Source organism: Oncorhynchus mykiss, chromosome 1 (genome assembly GCF_057628025.1).
Source record: "Oncorhynchus mykiss isolate SJ-2025 chromosome 1, ASM5762802v1, whole genome shotgun sequence".
In the NCBI taxonomy this organism is placed as follows: Eukaryota; Metazoa; Chordata; class Actinopteri; order Salmoniformes; family Salmonidae; genus Oncorhynchus; species Oncorhynchus mykiss.
Window position 1 is genome coordinate 36,647,705 of NC_143022.1, and position 19,796 is coordinate 36,667,500.

At 42.3% G+C, this 19,796-nt stretch overlaps 1 protein-coding gene across 1 annotated transcript in view; it reads left to right on the forward strand.

Annotated features, from left to right (window-relative positions):
- The first annotated feature begins 280 nt into the window (after positions 1–280).
- The window catches only part of LOC110521950 (SH3 and multiple ankyrin repeat domains protein 3), a 123,792-nt gene continuing 104,276 nt past the window's right edge, over positions 281–19,796 (forward strand). Inside the window, exons 1-4 of the mRNA XM_036976586.2 lie at positions 281–505; positions 14,758–14,909; positions 15,254–15,421; positions 16,585–16,701. Of these exons, the coding sequence (XP_036832481.2) occupies positions 370–505; positions 14,758–14,909; positions 15,254–15,421; positions 16,585–16,701 (573 nt within the window). The 5' untranslated portion in view covers positions 281–369. The remainder of the gene's footprint in view (positions 506–14,757; positions 14,910–15,253; positions 15,422–16,584; positions 16,702–19,796) is intronic.

The following is a 19,796-nucleotide window of genomic DNA, read 5'->3' on the forward strand; positions in this document are numbered from 1 at the left end:
TGTGCTTCAGCTTTCATCTCTCGCCTCCATTATTAAACATCTCTATCCACATGAGTGTTACATCACCCAATCACAGAGTTCTCTCTCCCTACATTTTTTCTCTTTATCTCCATAACTGTCTTTAGCGTGCTCTCTCTCTCACTGCCTCTCTTTTTTCTCTCCCCTCCTTCCCTGATGCATCCTGGCTTCTCCACTCTATTTCTCTTCCTCTCGAACTATCGCTCTTGCCTCCTGGCCCCTCTCTCTCTTTATCTCTCGCTCTATCACTCTCTCTCTCAAACTCTCCACCTCTGCCCCTTCCTCAATATTTAATTGAATTTGATTTGCATGAAATACATTTGAATGTGTTTTTGATACTAGTTGAATGACATGGACTCTCAATCTGTCTGTCTCCAGGCGAACCTGAAGAAGTTTATGGAGTATGTTCAGCAGAGGAACATTGAGAAGGTGTCCAAATTCCTGGAGAAAGGTCTGGACCCCAACTTCCACGACCCTGAATCGGGAGGTGAGGAGCCTGTTGCATCTCCTTTATAACCGTTGCGTAAATTTGTATCTTCCATGTGCCATTTCTGAAAATAATACACATGTCATTTTTCTTATGAATTTACATTTGGCGCACGCCATACATACACAGGTTTCCCGTTCTAAACCTGTCATAAACCTGTGCGCACGTCAACGAGCATTATAACTCCGCCTGGAAAACGCCCTCCATTAACCTTTTATGTTGACTGTAACACCCTTTATAATTTGGAACATCTGGAATTAGATCACGGCAGTTTCTAAAAGAAAGAGCGATGGCAAATTTGATCACATTTTTTGTAAAGGTGTGCTCTTCAACCGATCGCTGCCTGCACCTGCCAGCCCGTCCAGCATCTCTACTCTGGACGGTTCTGACTTAGAATATGTGGACAACTACAAATACCTAGGTGCCTGGTTAGACTGTAAACTCTCCTTCCAGACTCACATTAAACATCTCCAATCCAAAATTAAATCTAGAATCAGCTTCCGATTTCGCAACAAAGCATCCTCCGCTCATGCTGCCAAACATACCCTCGTAAAACTGACCATCCTACCGATCCTCGACTTCAGCGACGTCATTTACAAAATAGCCTCCAACACTCTACTCAACAAATTGGAGGCAGTCTATCACAGTGCCATCCGTTTTGTCACCAAAGCCCCATATACTACCCATCACTGCGACCTGTATGCTCTCGTTGGTTGGCCCTCGCTTCATACTCGTCGCCAAACCCACTGGCTCCGTAGCACGCGCGCCCACCCGTAGCCAATTCTTCCTTTGGCCACCTCTCCTTCCAGTACTCTGCTGCCAATGACTGGAACGAACTGCAAAAATCTCGGAAGCTGGAGACTCTTACCTCCCTCACTAGCATTAATTAAGCACCAGCTGTCAGAGCAGCTCACAGATCACTGCACCTGTACATAGCTCATCTGTAAATAGCCCATCCAATCTACCTCATCCCCATACTGTATTAATTTATGTATTTATCTTGCTCATTGCACCCCAGTAACTCAACTTGCACATTCATCTTCTGCACATCCTACCATTCCAGTGTTTAATTCCTATATTGTAATTACTTTGCCACCATGGCCTATGTATTACCGTACCTCTCTTATCCTAATTCATTTGCACATGCTGTATATAGACTTTTCTACTGTATTATTGATTGTATGTTTGTTTATTTCATGTGTAACTCTGTATTGTTGTATGTGTTGAACTGCTTTGCTTTATCTTGGCCAGGTCGCAGTTGTAAATGAGAACTTGCTCTCATCTAGCCTACCTGGTTAAATAAAGGTGAAATATAATAAAAAATAAAATAAAACATATATTTTTTTATATTTTGCAGTGACTTTTTCAAACTAAACATGCATGTTGCCTATAGCAGTTCTGCAATATTTATTGTATCCTATATTCAAAACCATTTAAAAGTAGGCTAAATGCTACAGCCCACACTTCTATGCAAAAGGCAAATTATTGTTCAAAATCTTGTTTATCAAAATACACTACCATTCAGAAGTTTGGGGTCACTTAGAAATCTCCTTGTTTTTGAAAGAAAGCAACATTTTTGTCCACTAAAATAACATCAAATTTATCAGATTAAACAGTGTAGACATTGTTAATGTTGTAAATGACTATTGTAGCTGGAAACGGCTGATTATTTATGGAATATCTACATAGGTGTACAGAGGCCCATTATCAGCAACCATCACTCCTGTGTTCCAATGGCACGTTATGTTAGCTAATCGATTACAGGCTCATAATTGCCAAAAACAAATAACTTTCTTCCGAAACTTATCAGTCTATTCTTGTTCTGAGAAATTAAGGCTAAACTGAAGATATTGTACAGCGCTGTGTACTACTCCCTTCACAGAACAGCGCAAACTGACTCTAACCAGAATAGAAAGAAGAGTGGGAGGCCCCGGTGCACATCTGAGCAAGAGCACAAGTACATTAGAGTGTCTAGTTTGAGAAACAGACGCCTCACAAGTCATCAACTGGCAGCTTCATTAAATAGTACCCCCAAAACACCAGTCTCAACGTCAACAGTGAAAAGGCGACTCCGGTATGCTGGCCTTCCAAATCAAATTAAACTGTATTGGTCACATACACATGGTTAGCAGATGTCAATGCGAGTGTAGCGAAATGCTTGTGCTTCTAGTTCCGACCATGCAGTAATATCTAACAATTAACAATTACACAACAACTACCTTATACACACAAGTGTAAAGGAATGAATAAGAATATGTACACTTAAATATATGGATGAGCGATGGCCGAACGGCATAGGCAAGATGCAGTAGATGGTATAGAGTAGAGTATATACAGTGTCTTGCGAAAGTATTCGGCCCCCTTGAACTTTGCGACCTTTTGCCACATTTCAGGCTTCAAACATAAAGATATAAAACTGTATTTTTTTGTGAAGAATCAACAACAAGTGGGACACAATCATGAAGTGGAACGACATTTATTGGATATTTCAAACTTTTTTAACAAATCAAAAACTGAAAAATTGGGCGTGCAAAATTATTCAGCCCCTTTACTTTCAGTGCAGCAAACTCTCTCCAGAAGTTCAGTGAGGATCTCTGAATGATCCAATGTTGACCTAAATGACTAATGATGATAAATACAATCCACCTGTGTGTAATCAAGTCTCCGTATAAATGCACCTGCACTGTGATAGTCTCAGAGGTCCGTCAAAAGCGCAGAGAGCATCATGAAGAACAAGGAAAACACCAGGCAGGTCCGAGATACTGTTGTGAAGAAGTTTAAAGCCGGATTTGGATACAAAAAGATTTCCCAAGCTTTAAACATCCCAAGGAGCACTGTGCAAGCGATAATATTGAAATGGAAGGAGTATCAGACCACTGCAAATCTACCAAGACCTGGCCGTCCCTCTAAACTTTCAGCTCATACAAGGAGAAGGCTGATCAGAGATGCAGCCAAGAGGCCCATGATCACTCTGGATGAACTGCAGAGATCTACAGCTGAGGTGGGAGACTCTGTCCATAGGACAACAATCAGTCGTATATTGCACAAATCTGGCCTTTATGGAAGAGTGGCAAGAAGAAAGCCATTTCTTAAAGATATCCATAAAAAGTGTAGTTTAAAGTTTGCCACAAGCCACCTGGGAGACACACCAAACATGTGGAAGAAGGTGCTCTGGTCAGATGAAACCAAAATTGAACTTTTTGGCAACAATGCAAGACGTTATGTTTGGCGTCAAAGCAACACAGCTCATCACCCTGAACACACTATCCCCACTGTCAAACATGGTGGTGGCAGCATCATGGTTTGGGCCTGCTTTTCTTCAGCAGGGACAGGGAAGATGGTTAAAATTGATGGGAAGATGGATGGAGCCAAATACAGGACCATTCTGGAAGAAAACCTGATGGAGTCTGCAAAAGACCTGAGACTGGGACGGAGATTTGTCTTCCAACAAGACAATGATCCATAACATAAAGCAAAATCTACAATGGAATGGTTCAAAAATAAACATATCCAGGTGTTAGAATGGCCAAGTCAAAGTCCAGACCTGAATCCAATCGAGAATCTGTGGAAAGAACTGAAAACTGCTGTTCACAAATGCTCTCCATCCAACCTCACTGAGCTCGAGCTGTTTTGCAAGGAGGAATGGGAAAAAATGTCAGTCTCTCGATGTGCAAAACTGATAGAGACATACCCCAAGTGACTTACAGCTGTAATCGCAGCAAAAGGTGGCGCTACAAAGTATTAACTTAAGGGGGCTGAATAATTTTGCACGCCCAATTTTTCAGTTTTTGATTTGTTAAAAAAGTTTGAAATATCCAATAAATGTCGTTCCACTTCATGATTGTGTCCCACTTGTTGTTGATTCTTCACAAACAATACAGTTTTATATCTTTATGTTTGAAGCCTGAAATGTGGCAAAAGGTCGCAAAGTTCAAGGGGGCCGAATACTTTCGCAAGGCACTGTACATATGAGATGAGTAATGTAGGGTATGTAAACATTATATAAAGTGGCATTGTTTAAAGTGACTAGTGATACATTTATTACATCCAATTTTGTATTATTAAAGTGGCTGGAGATTTGAGTCAGTATGTTGGTAGCAGCCACTCAATGTTAGTGATGGCTGTTTAATAGTCTGATGGCCTTGAGATATAAGCTGTTTTTCAGTCTCTCGGTCCCAGCTTTGATGTACCTGAACTGACCTCGCCTTCTGGATGATAGCGGGGTGAACAGGCAGTGGCTCAGGTGGTTGTTGTTCTTGATTATCTTTTTGGCCTTCCTGTGACATCCGGTAGTGTAGGTGTCTTGGAGGGCAGGTAGTTTGCCCCCGGTGATGCGTTGTGCAGAGCTCACTACCCTCTGGAGAGCCTTGCGGTTGTGGGCGGAGCAGTTGTCATACCAGGTGGTGATACAGCCCGACAGGATGCTCTCGATTGTGCATCTGTAACTATTTGTGTGTGTTTTTGGTGACAAGACAAATTTCTTCAGCCTCCTGAGGTTGAAGAGGCACTGTTGCGCCTACTTCACCACGCTGTCTGTGTGGGTGGACCATTTCAGTTTGTCCGTGATGTGTATACCGAGGAACTTAAAACTTTCCACCTTCTCCACTACTGTCCCGTTGATGTGGATAGGGGGGTGCTCCCTCTGTTTCCTGAAGTCCACGATCATCTCCTTTGTTTTGTTGACGTTGAGTGTGAAGTTTTCCTGACACCACACTCCGAGGGCCTTCACCTCCTCCCTGTAGGCCGTTTTGTCGTTGTTGGTAATCAAGCCTACCACCGTAGTGTAATCTGCAGACTTGATGATTGAGTTGGAGGCGTGCATGGCCACCCAGTCATCAGTGAACAGGTAGTACAGGAGAGGGCTGAGAACCCACCCTTGTGGAGCCCCAGTGTTGCGGATCAGCGGGGTGGAGATGTTGTTTCCTATTCTCACCACCTGGGGGCTGCCAGTCAGAAAGTCCAGGACCCAGTTGCACAGGGCAGGGTCGAGACCTAGTGTCTCGAGCTTATTGATGAGTTTGGAGGGCACTATGGTCTTAAATGGTGAGCTGTAGTCGATGAACAGCATTCTTACTTAGGTATTCCTCTTGTCCAGATGGGTTAGGGCAGTGTGCAGTGTGATTGCGTCATCTGTGGAACCATTGGGGCGGCTAGCAAATTGGAGTGGGTCTAGGGTGTCAGGTAGGGTGGAGGTGTCACGCCCTGACCTGAGTATTCTTTGTTTTCTTTATTGGTTTGGTTTGGTCAGGGTGTGACATGGGTGATGTAAGTGTTTTTGATCTGTCTAGAGGTTTTGTAGGTTTATGGGGTTGTTTATCATCTAGGTGTTTATATATGTCTATGGTTGCCTAGATTGGTTCTCAATTAGAGGCAGGTGTTTATCGTTGTCTCTGTTTGGGAACCATATTTAGGCAGCCATCTTCTTTGGGTATTTTGTGGGTTATTGTCTATGTCTATGTCTAGTTGCCTGTGTCTGCACTTTTGTATGATAGCTTCACGTTCGTTTTGTATAGTTTGTGTAGTGTCTATCTTTATTAAAAGTATAATGTATTCTAATCACACTGCGCTTTGGTCTCCTCTTTACGACAAACGTGACAGGAGGTGATATGATCCTTGACTAGTCTCTCAAAGCACTTCATAAGGACGGAAGTGAGTGATAGTCGTTTAGCTCAGCTACCTTAGCTTTCTTGGGAACAGGAACAATGGTGGCCCTGTTGAAGCATGTGGGAACAGCAGACTGGGATAGGGATTGATTGAATATGTCTGTTAACACACCAGTCAGCTGGTCTGCGCATGCTCTGAGGACGCGGCTAGGGATGCCGTCTGGGCCGGCAGCCTTGCGAGGGTTAACACGCTTAAATGTTTTACTCACATTGGCTGCGGTGAAAGAGAGTCCGCAGGTTTTGGTAGCGGACCATGTCGGTGGCACTGTATTGTCCTCAAAGTGAGCAAAAAAGTTGTTAAGGCAGGGTTGCAAAGAAAATTACATATCTCAGACTGGCCAATAAAAAGAAAATATTAAGATGAGCGAAAGAACACAGACACTGGACAGTGAAAGAACATTCGTGAGACGCAGAAAAATGAGACACAGAAAAATGAAAAGATGCTGGAGGAGTGCTTGATGCCATCTGTCAAGCATGGTGGAGGCAATGTGATTGTCTGGTGGTGGTAAAGTGGAAGATTGATCAGGGTACAAGGGATCTTGAAGAAGGAAGGCTATCATTCCATTTTGAAACACCATACCATACCCTGTGGATGGTGCTTAATTGGAGCAGGCAGCTGGTATTCTGTCTATAATGGAGTGGCCAGTACAGTCACCGGATCTCAACCCTATTGAGCTCTTGTGTGAGCAGCTTGATCGTATGGTAAGTGAGAAGAGCCCATCAAGCCATTCCAACTTGTGGTAGGTGCTTCAGGAAGCAAGGGGTGAAATCTCTTCAGATTACCTCAACAATGTGACAACTAGAATGCCAAAGGTCTGCAAGGCTGTAATTGCTGCAAATTGAGGATTCTTTGACAAAAGCAAAGTTTGAAGGACACAATAATTATTTCAATTAAAAATCATTATTTATAACCTTTTCAACATCTTGACTATATTGCCTATTCATTTTGAAACTCATTTCCTGTATGTTTTCATGGAAAACAAGGACATTTCTAAGTGGCCCCAAACTTTGAATGGTAGTATATTTTTGTGTTTTTATGTGCTGTTGGTATAGGCTCCTAGATTAAGTTTTAAATATGCTTTGATGTTGCGCTCCTAGTTCCAATTAAATGAGAGATGCACATGATAATTGGTTGTATGACTTTTTCCTCAAACCTTTTCCTCAACCCTTCAATCCGTGTCCGGGCCGGGTGAGGTTTCCCGTGTTGAGTCAAATAAAGCCGCAAAAGATGAGAAAAGATGAGGAATTTATTCTGCAAATGTTATGAAAATAAATTGGAAATAACATACTATGTGTAATTATTATAGCCGATTTATGCTCTTCTCTGCATCTTGTTATTATGTTTTTATGAATAAGCTTTTCATCATATCCACCTTTTGCACCAAAACATACAAACTTGCCCGTTTGTAATACAACACTCAATAGAACATGTGCATACGCACGTTCTAAAGTTTGGGTGGAGGAAAGGAAATTCTCATGGCAATTGGGGTATATTTTGTAAGTACGCAACATTTAAAAATGAGGCCCCGGAAATTATGGAATCAAAGACACCTGCAGAGTTAATTTAGATCAAACAAAACAGTGTTAAAAAAAAAAAAAACTCCCTGCAAATGTTAAGGATGGAAGGGGGCATGACTTAAAAAATGCCAGTGATAACTAATTTGCCTCTGCTAGTGTTAAAGAGAGGAAGAGATAGATACAGAGACATACAGACAGATACAGAGATATTAAACAGACAGACTACTACAGACTGACGGACGGACGGACAAACTGACACAGGAACAGACTGACACAGAAACAGACAGACTGACACAGAAACAGACAAACAGATACACAGATAGACGTAAACACTTAGACGGAAGTAAACACTTAGACGGACAGATAGAGGTAGATAACAAGCTCGGCTGTGATTATTCTGGTTGGCTGCCTGCTGAGCGATTTCCGTCTAACCCTTTCTGCTCCATACCAATGCATGCTGGGTAAAGCTGGATTATTTCATGCTAATCTCCTCATGTTTATGCAAATGTTTATGCAGCCATTTGTTGAGAGCCTCCAGTGAGGTGACCTTAGAGCGAGAGAGAGAGAGAGAGAGAGAGAGAGAGAGAGAGAGAGAGAGATATTACCTTGAATGAACTACAGGACAAAATAAAAACCCTCCAACCCAAAAAGGCCTGTGGTGTTGATGGTATTCTCAATGTAATGATGAAGTATACAGACAACAAATTCCAATTGGCTATACTAAAACTCTTTGACATCATCCTTAGCTCTGGCATCTTCCCCAATATTTGGAACCAAGGACTGATCACCGCAATCCATAAAAGTGAAGACAAATTTGACCCCAATAACTACCGTGGTAAATGCGTCAACAGCAACCTTGGGAAAATCCTCTTCTTTATTATTAACAGTAGACTCGTACATTTCCTCAGTGAAAACAATGTACTGAGCAAATGTCAAATTGTTTTTTTTACCAAATTACTGTACGACAGACCACGTATTCACCCTGCACACCATAATTGATAAATAAACAAACCAAAACAAAGGCAAAGTCTTCTCATGCTTTGTTGATTTCAAAAAAGCCTTTGACTCAATTTGGCATGAGCGTCTGTTATACAAATTGATGGAAAGTGGTGTTGGGGGAAAAACATACAACATTATAAAATCCATGTCCACAAACAACAAGTGTGTGGTTAAAATAGGCAAAAAACACACACATTGCTTCCCACAGGGCTGTGGGGTGAGACAGGGATGCAGCTTAAGTCCCACCCTTTTCAACATATACAGTGAGGGAAAAAAGTATTTGATCCCCTGCTGATTTTGTACGTTTGCCCACTGACAAAGAAATGATCAGTCTATAATTTTAATGGTAGGTTTATTTGAACAGTGAGAGGCAGAATAACAACAAAAAAATCCAGAAAAACGCATGTCAAAAATGTTATAAATTGATTTGCATTTTAATGAGGGAAATAAATATTTGACCCCCTCTCAATCAGAAACATTTCTGGCTCCCAGGTGTCTTTTATACAGGTAACGAGCTGAGAATAGGACCACACTCTTAAAGGGAGTGCTCCTAATCTCAGTTTGTTACCTGTATAAAAGACACCTGTCCACAGAAGCTATCTATCAATCAGATTCCAAACTCTCCACCATGGCCAAGACCAACGAGCTCTCCAAGGATGTCAGGGACAAGATTGTAGACCTACACAAGGCTGGAATGGGCTACAAGACCATCGCCAAGCAGCTTGGTGAGAAGGTGACAGCAGTTGGTGCGATTACTTGAAAATGGAAGAAACACAAAATAACTGTCAATCTCCCTCGGCCTGGGGCTCCATGCAAGATCTCACCTCTTGGAGAAATGCAAAAAATATCCTCCGTGTACAACGTAAAACACCAAATAATGCATGCAGAGCAGAATTAGGCTGATACCGGCTAATTATCAAAATCCAGAAAAGAGCCATTACATTCTACAACCACCTAAAAGGAAGCGATTCCCAAACCTTCTATAACAAAGCCATCACATACAGCGAGATGAACCTGGAGAAGAGTCCCTTAAGCAAGCTGGTCCTGGGGCACTATTGACAAACACAAACAGACCCCACAGAGCCCCAGGACAGCAACACAATTAGACCCAACCAAATCATTAGAAAACAAACAGATAATTACATTGGAAAGAATTAACAGAAAAACTGAGCAAACTAGAATGCTATTTGATCCTAAACAAAGAATATACAGTGGCAGAATACCTGACCACCGTGACTGACCCAAAACTTAAGGAAAGCTTTGACTTTGTCCAGACTCAGTGAGCATGTGGACCTCTGACAGTCTCCATGGGTGTGCCACAGGGTTCAATTCTCGGGCCGAATCTCTTTTCTGTATACATCAATGATGTTGCTCTTGCTGCTGGTGATTCTCTAATCCACCTCTACGCAGATGACACCATTCTGTATACTTCTGGCCCCTCCTTGGACACTGTGTTAACTAACCTCCAGACGAGCTTCAATGACATACAACTCCCTTTCCGTGGCCTCCAGCTGCTCTTAAACGCAAGTAAAACTAAATCAATCAAATTTATTTTATATAGCCCTTCGTACATCAGCTGATATCTCAAAGTGCTGTACAGAAACCCAGCCTAAAACCCCAAACAGCAAGCAATGCAGGTGAAGAAGCACGGTGGCTAGGAAAAACTGCATGCTTTTCAATCGATCGCTGCCCGCACCTGCTCGCCCGTCCTGCATCACTACTCTGGATGGCTCTGACTTAGAATACGTGGACAACTACAAATACCTGGGTGTCTGGTTAGACTGTAAACTCTCCTTCCAGACTCACATTAAGCGTCTCCAATCCAAAATTAAATCTAGAATTAGCTTCCTATATCGCAACAAAGCATCCTTCACTCATGCTGTCAAACATACCCTCGTAAAACTGACCATCCTATCGATACTCGACTTCGGTGTTATCATCTATAAAATAGCCTCCAACACTCTACTCAACAAACTGGATGCAGTCTCTCACAGTGCCATCCGTTTTGTCACCAAAGCCCCATACACTACATACACTATATACTATACTATATACTACACACACATACACGACCTGTACGCTCTCGTTGGTTGGCCCTCGCTTCATACTCGTCGCCAAACCCACTGGCTACAGGTTATCTACAAGTCTCTGCTAGGTAAAGCCCCAACTTATCTCAGCTCACTGGTCACCATAGCAGCACCCACTCGTAGCACGTTCTCCAGCAGGTATATCTCACTGGTCACCCCCAAAGCCAATTCCACCTTTGGTCGTCTTTCCTTCCAGTTCTCTGCTGCCCATGACTGGAACGAATTGCAAAAATCTCTGAAGCTGGAGACTCACATCTCCCGCACTAGCTTTAAGCACCAGCTGTCAGAGCATTTTACAGATCACTGCACCTGTACTTAGCCTATCTGTAAACAGCCCCTCTATCTACCTACCTCATCACCATACTGGTATTTATTTATTTATTTTGCTCCTTTGCCCCCCAGTATCTCTACCTGCACATTCATCTTCTGCCGATCTACCATTCCAGTGTTTAATTGCTATATTGTAATTACTTCGCCACCATGGCCTTAACTTACCTCATTTGCACTCACTGTATATAGACTTTTTGTTTTCTTTTGTTCTACTGTATTATTTACTGTATGTTTTGTTTATTCCATGTGTAACTCTGTGTTGTTGTATGTGTCGAATTGCTACGCTTTATCTTGGCCAGGTCGCAGTTGGAAATGAGAACTTGTTCTCAACTAGCCTACCTGGTTAAATAAAGGTGAAATAAATAAAAACAATTAAAAGCATAGCCTTGCTATTGAGAAAGACCGCCATAGGCAGACCTGGCTCTCAAGAGAAGACAGGCAGGCACACTACCCACAAAATGAAGTGGAAACTGAGCTGCACATCCTAACCTCCTGCCAAATGTTCTGACCATATTAGAGACATATATTTCCCTCGGATTACACAGATCCACAAAGAATTCGAAAATAAACCAGATTTTGATAAACTCCTATCTACTCCTATCTACTGGGTGCCATCACAGCAGCAAGATCTATGACCTGTTGCCACAAGAAAAGGGCAACCAGTGAAGAACAAACACAATTGTAAATACAACCCATGTTTATGTTTATTTTCCCTTTTATACTTTAACCATTTGCACGTCATTACAACACTGTAATTAACATTTGTAATGTCTTTATTCTTTTGGAACTTCTGTGACTGTAATGTTTACTGTTCATTTTTATTATTTATTTCACTTTTGTATACTATCTACTTCACTTGCTTTGGCAATGTTAACATATGTTTCCCATGCCAGTAAAGCCCCTTGAATTGGAGAGAGAGAGAGAGAGAGAGAGAGAGAGAGAGAGAGAGAGAGAGAGAGAGAGAGAGAGAAAACAAACTGAAAATAAATTATAATATAATTTTGTTAATTTTGTTTGAAATGCTAGTTTCGTTGTCTCTGTGTGCACTTGTTTTTGAATATACTAAACCAGTGTTTCTCAAACTCGGTCCTCAGGCCCCAAGGTGTGCATGTGTTTGTGAATATACTAAACCAGTTTCTCAAACTCGGTCCTCAGGCCCCAAGGTGTGCATGTTTTGGTTTTTGCCCTAACACTACACATCTTATTCAAATGATCAAAGCCAGATGATTAGCTGATTATTTGATTCAGCTGTGTAGTGTTAGGGCAAAAATCAAAACGTGCACCCCTTGGGGCCTGAGGACCAAGTTTGGGAAACCCTGTACTAAACCCACAGTTCATCCCATGCACTTTCTTTGATGAAGAGGTGTATTTGATGAAGAAATGTAAAAAATATATGACATTAATTGCTTCTTAGTGTTTTGTTGCATCTTCATCAAATCAAACAAACACACACACACACACACACACACACACACACACACACACACACACACACACACACCCACACACACAGACTGTTTGCTAACTCGGACACTCTTATCTGTCTCTGTCTGGTTTTTATAAATACCAACTCCATCATGTTTTTCACACAAAGAAATTTCACTGACGAGGCAATCAAAGGCACGATATTTGTCTTCTTAAATGAATCACTTGAAAGGCATGAGAGTGGATTCCTCTGGAAAAGGAAATAGTTTTTCCCTCTTCCTTTATCACTCTAATCAGTCATTTAAAAGGGGAAGGCCTTCTTAATCAAATGTTTTGATTTATTTGTATACAACTAATTGATTTCTCAAGCACAGAATAGGGATTCTGTAGTCATTGTTATTCTTTATTTTTGCTATATTACAAGTTAACCCCATACGGTCGATGTCCGCACCCCCGCAAAATCTATTAAACTTTTTTTTATCCCCATAAAAATCCACCACTTCCATCTATGTTGCACTTCCGCATCTAAAATTGTCTGTAGCGTCAGAACGGTTTGGTCTACCAACTATTATGACCCCTCTACGGAAAGATGAGACTCTTGACACAAGACTCGTCTGAAGGTCCCCCGGGACCAGTTGAAAAAATGGATGGAAGTATATATGGAGACTGTTCAGTACCAAAAATAAGGGTTTAAATACATGTATACAATTTTTTCAAATAAATAAAATAATAACAATATAACAATAACAATATCAATGTGTTTACATGGGCTAATACTGTAGCAATAAGGCCAAAAATATGTTTTGATCAAATAGCTTTTTTTCTATTTTTTTTTATACTTTCAGGGGTTCTTAAAATTCAAAATCAAATAGCAAAATGATCCTTTGTATGTCCTTCTTAAAACAATTCCATATACACCACATGACCAAAAGTATGTGGACACCAGCTCGTCGAACATTTAATTTCAAATTCATGGGCATTAATGTGGAGTTTGTCCACCTTTTGCTGCTATAACAGCCTCCACTCTTCTGGGAAGGCTTTCCACTATATGTTGGAACATTGCTGTGAGGACCTGCTTCCATTCAGCCAGAATGGTCGAGCACTGATGTTTGGTGATTAGGCCTGGCTCGCAGTTGGTGTTCCAATTCATCCCAAAGGTGTTCAATGGGGTTGAAGTCAGGACTCTGTGCAGGCCAGTCAAGTTCTTCCACAACAATCTTGACAAAGCATTTCTGTATTGATCTCGCTTTGTGCACGGGGGAATTCTCATGATGAAACAGGAAAGGGCCTTCCCCAAACAGTTGCCACAAAGTTGGAAGTACAGAATCGTCTAGAAAGTCATTGTATGCTGTAGCGTTAAGATTGTTCTTCACTCAAACTAATAAGAGGCCTATCCCAAACAATGAAAAACAGCCCCAGACCATTATTCCTCCTTCACCAAACTTTACAGTTGGTACTGTGCATTCGGGCAGGTAGCATTCTCCTGTCCATCAGATGGTGAAACGTGATTCATCACTCCAGAGAACGCATTTCCACTGCTCCAGAGTGGCCTACCACTTCACTGCTGAGCCGCTCTCGCTCCTAGACGTTTCTACTTCACGATAAAAGCACTTACACTTCAGTAAGGTCATTCTAATGCCAACGTTTGACTATGGAGATTGTGTGGCTGTGTGCTCGGGTTCTATATACCTGTCAGCAACAAGTATGGCTGAAAAAGCCAAATCCACTAATTTGAAGGGGTGTCCACATATTTCTGTATATATAGCTTTGTAGAAGTCATTTGAAAGCTAGGGATGATTAGGTGGCTATAATATAATGATTGCCAGGTTGAATACTGGGATTAACACCTTTACTCCAGTGTTAGTCTGATAGTTTCATGTGACATGGGATCTACAGGGACTTCATTTGAAGGATGGAGGAAAGCACCAAATAGACATTTATTCATCAACTGGTATGAGAAGGACAGCATTTACTAATGAGAATGAGATATGATATGATGAGATTAAAAACATGATTCCAATCTAATCGAATCTCATCTGAGGTCATCCATAGGGTGGGAGGGTCAATGTATGGACATTTACACTCCACTGCATTCCTCTACCATACTACATTTGAAAGTCAACCCTAATGCAGAACACATGCTTCTGTCTCAGTACCGTCCACAATGTACACTGGAAAGCTTCCGTGTTGCATATTAAACAGGGTTCCTCTCTCCCCCTGTGTGCTGTAGAATGTCCTCTGACCATGGCATCTCAGCTGGAGGGCTGTGCAGACCTCATCAAGGTGCTGAAGAGTGGAGGAGCTCACCTGGACTTCAGGACCCAAGACGGCATCACTGCCCTGCACAAGGCTGTCCGCACCAAGAACCATACAGCGCTCATAGTGAGTACACACAGACGCGCATGGGCATGTGCTCAGTGAATGGATGTGTCATCACTGAATGGCTCTGATATGACTCATATAATTGTTCTCATCTTGAGAGCTATAGCTGTAGCGGAGAGAAGCCCGTCATCTTGATGGACCATGACCCTCTTCTTGATCTACATGAGTGCGGCAGCCGATGATAGGAAATGTAGATGGCACAAAGGAAACATAGTGTTTTCATACATGGGTTTTAATAGGTCCTGTTGGGCTTGTTTCTGTGAGTGTGTGCATTGGATGTGTGTGAGTTCTCTAGCTCTTTCTCTCACTTTCTCTCCTCTTTTCTCTCTCTCACTCTCTGCCAGACGTTGCTGGACCTGGGTGCGTCTCCTGACTATAAGGACAGTCGAGGGTTAAGTCCGCTCTATCACAGCTCTATGGTAGGAGGAGACCCCTACTGCTGTGAACTTCTGCTCCACGACCACGCTCAGGTGGGCTGTGTGGACGAGAACGGATGGCAGGAGATACACCAGGTAAACACACACATACAGAGCACGACTGCTCTTCCCAGACATGGACACTACTGTAGACTGAGACTGTGAAATTGTGAGGAAACCTTTCCAATGGTTTTATGAGGAAGAAAATGTAGGGGACGAGCAAACGAGGGAGAAGTACAATATTAATTTCCTAATTTGATGGGGCACAAAAGCACTGCAGACTTAATAAGGTTTTATATGGAGGGAACGGGAGTAGCACTACAAGGCTGGATAAAACCCTGCAGACCCTGTCATTATATAAACCTTAAAGGACTGGAGCACAAGAACTGTTAACAGTACTGTGTCCACAGTGTTCCATTGTTCCCACTGCTCTCTCTTCTCCTCTCCTCTTCACACCAGAATGTCTGGGGACCTCCATGGTTACCCCACACTCCTGCCTTGTTCACCCCCACCAACAGCCTCTGTTCCTGGGGTAGCATGGTGCCGTCACCACACAATTCAATGAAGGGTTAGTCTGGAGGCTTGGAGACCTACAGTATAATCAGGCTAAACTGACAGGCTGTTGGTAAGAGAATGAAAGAGAGAGATGACAATGGAGTATGAGAGAAAGAGTATGTGTTTGAGAAAGGAACTCTTACCCATTTTGAATTGGGGGGAGATGAAGCTGACACTAAATCTGGGCCTACAGGCCAGCTTTCCAGAGCTCTCCATTACTATACGACTATATACTCTATATGTTACCTTCCCTCTGTCCTCCATGGCATTAGAATGTATTGTGTGTGTGTGTGTGTGTGTGTGTGTATGTGTGTGTGTGTGTGTGTGTCTGTCTGTCTGTCTGTCTGTCTGTCTGTCTGTCTGTCTGTCTGTCTGTCTGTCTGTCTGTCTGTCTGTCTGTCTGTCTGTCTGTCTGTCTGTCTGTCTGTCTGTGTATGAATAATAGGAAACACAAATGAAGAGTGATAATAAAAATGACAATGTGTGCTGCTGGAACACACAGATAAGACAAAACAAAAGAGAGAGGGAACAATTAATACAGTGCCTGTGTGGGATAGAGAAATAGAGAAGAGAATAGAGAAGAGAAATGGGTTGTCTCCAATATCACACAATTTATGATACCACAATCACCCAAAATATCTTAATAACCCAAACTGGCATCCATGTGGCTCTAAGGCGGCCTTCTTGTTTGTCTCCCCATAAAGGCGTGTCGTCATGGTCACGTTCAGCACTTGGAGCACCTGCTGTTTTACGGAGCTGACATGGCTGCCCAGAACGCCTCTGGAAACACCGCCCTGCACGTCTGTGCCCTCTACAACCAGGTAAGACACTGTATGGTGTGTGTTGTCAGATAAGTAGTGGTGAGTAAGAAGTGGTTTAGAGGGGTTTGACAAATGTCTGTGTGTGTTAAAGCTGTCTTTTCTAATGTTGCTTTCACTTTTCTAATGTTGCTTTCACTTTTCTAATGTTGCTTTCACTTTTCTAATGTTGCTTTCACTTTTCTAATGTTGCTTTCACTTTTCTAATGTTGCTTACACTTTTCTAATGTTGCTTTCACTTTTCTAATGTTGCTTTCACTTTTCTAATGTTGCTTTCACTTTTCTAATGTTGCTTTCACTTTTCTAATGTTGCTTACACTTTTCTAATGTTGCTTGCATTTTGGGGTGGCAGGTAGCCTAGCGGTTAGAGCTTTGGGCCAATAACCGAAAGGTTGTTGGATCAAATCCCTGAGCTGACAAGGAAAACATCTGTTGTTCTGCCCCTGAACAAGGCAGTTAACCCACTATTCCCTGGTAGGACATCGTTGAAAATAAACATTCTTAATTGACTTTCCTAGTTAAAGGTTACAAGTTACCTGGTCAATTCAGGCAGTGTACTGGTGCTAGGAGGGCGCTGAGTGGACTGTCAGATTGAATGGAGACAATGTGAGAGTCATATTGATAGTAGCAAGCGATTTAGAGATGAGATTGATAGGCTCCAATGAAACATTGATTTCTGAGTTTGGGGACTGAGCCTTAAGTGTCTAATTGAAAAGCGATGGCTCAGGTGTTGAGAGCAGAGCACTAGGGTTGTGGGGTTGTTTCCTGTACGGGCCATGTCGACTGAATATGGCTTTGTATAAAAGTGTTTTTGTAACGATTTCTGTCTGTGAAATGTACACACACACTGTGATGTAACACTGTGTGACAGTGTGTAGATTCTGTGCCAGAATCCTGCTGTACTTTTAACCACTAAGTGAACAGCATGGGGCGGGTGTGTGTGTGTATTAGAGTGAAACCTTCCCCGATGACTATACTCATGTGCAATGACCTGTTTCCAAGGCTCTAGAACACTACAGTCTCCAGAGAGTGTGTACATGCACACACAAGTGTGTCTGAGAGGGTCGAGGAGAAGAACATCAATACTTCATCAAGGCTGTTTGTTACACATGCACGGCTGGAGAGAGAGGGAGGGGAGGAGGAGAGAGGAGGAGAAAGAAGGAAACTGTTGACATGTGCATTTAAAACTTAATAGGAAATTAGGGCTCATACAATCATGAATAAAATGGCATTAAGTGGCATATTTTAGGTGATCCAAAGGTCCTTAAAATTGGTAGCCTACCATGTTACCTTAAACAACACAGATTTAATTCTCTGAGTTATGCTAACGAATATTCGTGGACAAATGGAGAAGTTAGGGGGAAAGGTGTTACTCCTCCCTTTCATAGACCCTGTCTCTGCAGGGTCCTATCGTCACAGACATGTTTCATCCCTCCAGTGTTTAGAGATGCAGGAGGCCACCGCTGAGCAGATCGATCCCATGGACAGAACTTTTAAGTGGGGCTTAAAGGAATAAATGCAGGGACGGGGACTGCGGGGGGACAGGTGGTCTGGATGATTATCGAGGAATCAACACAGAGACACTAGCTCAGTGACATAGATTCATATGAGAGAGATACAGAGGGAAGGGATATGGAGAGCGGAGAGAGACAGAGAGAGAGAGAGGGAAAGAGAAAAGTAGAGAGCCATACAAAGGAGACAGGGAAGTAAAAAGGAGGATGAAAGAGAAGGACATGACAGGCAGGCAGCCTCCTGATTGATGAGTCAATAAAGAGACAGTCCCAGTCAGTCAATCAGTCAGTCAGAAGTAGACTGGTTAATGAACAGAGTAGACTGGTTAATGCCACTACTAGAGGGGAGTGATTGAGCAGACACAACACCAGCTGAGAATGGAATAACAGGAATCTGAGGGAATGAGTGGAACCCAGGTGGAATCACACACCTGTCAGACAAGACAAGGAGAAGGAACAGAATGGCGTCAGGAAGATTCTAAATGTGAAAAGACACACCTACTCATTCAAGGGTTTTTCTTTATTTGGACTATTTTCTACATTGTAGAATAATAGTGAAGACATCAAAACAATGAAATAACACATATGGAATGAGTAGGTGTGTGCAAAACTTTGGCCTGGTACTAATACAGATGAAGACTCATGTAGTAACCCAAAAAATGTTAAACAAATTAAAATATATTTTATCTTTGAGATTCTTCCAAATAACAACCCTTTGCCTTGACGACAGCTTTGCACACGCTTGGCATTCTCTCAAACAGTTTCATGAGGTAGTCACCTGGAATGCATTTCAATTCTTTAGCTAGTGTGCCTTGTTAAAAGTTAATTTGGGGAATTTATTTCCTTCTTAATGCATTTGAGCCAATCAGTTGTGTTGTGACAAGGTAGTGGGGTATACAGAAGCTAGCCCTGTTTGGTAAAAGACCAAGTCCATACTATGGCAAGAACAGCTCAAATAAGCAAAGAGAAACAACAGTCCATCATTACCTTAAGATATGATCAGTCAATCTGGAAAATTTCAAGAACTTTAAAAGTTTCTTCAAGTGTAGTCGCAAAAACCATCAAGCGCTACGATGAAACTGTCTCTCATGAGGACCGCCACAGGAAAGGAAGACACAGAGTTAACGCTGCTGCAGACGATAAGTTCATTAGAGTTAACTGCCTCTCATGAGGACCGCCACAGGAAAGGAAGACCCAGAGATAACGCTGCTGCAGATGATAAGTTCATTAGAGTTACCAGCCTCAGAAATTGCAGCCCAAATAAATTCTTTGCAGAGTTCAAGTAACAGACACATCTCAACATCAACTGTTCAGAGGAGACTGCGTGAATCAGGCCTTCGTGGTCGAATTTCTGCAAGGAAACCACTACTAAAGGCCACCAATAAGAAGAAGAGACTTTGGGCCAAGAAACACGAGAAATGGACATTAGACAGGTGGAAATATGTCCTTTTGTCTGATGAGTCCAAATTTGAGATTTTTTTGTTCCAACCTGTGTCTGTGTGAGACGGCGAGTAGGTGAATGGATGGTCTCTGCATGTGTGGTTCCCCATGTGTGGTTCCCACCAACTGGTGACACTGTCAGTGATT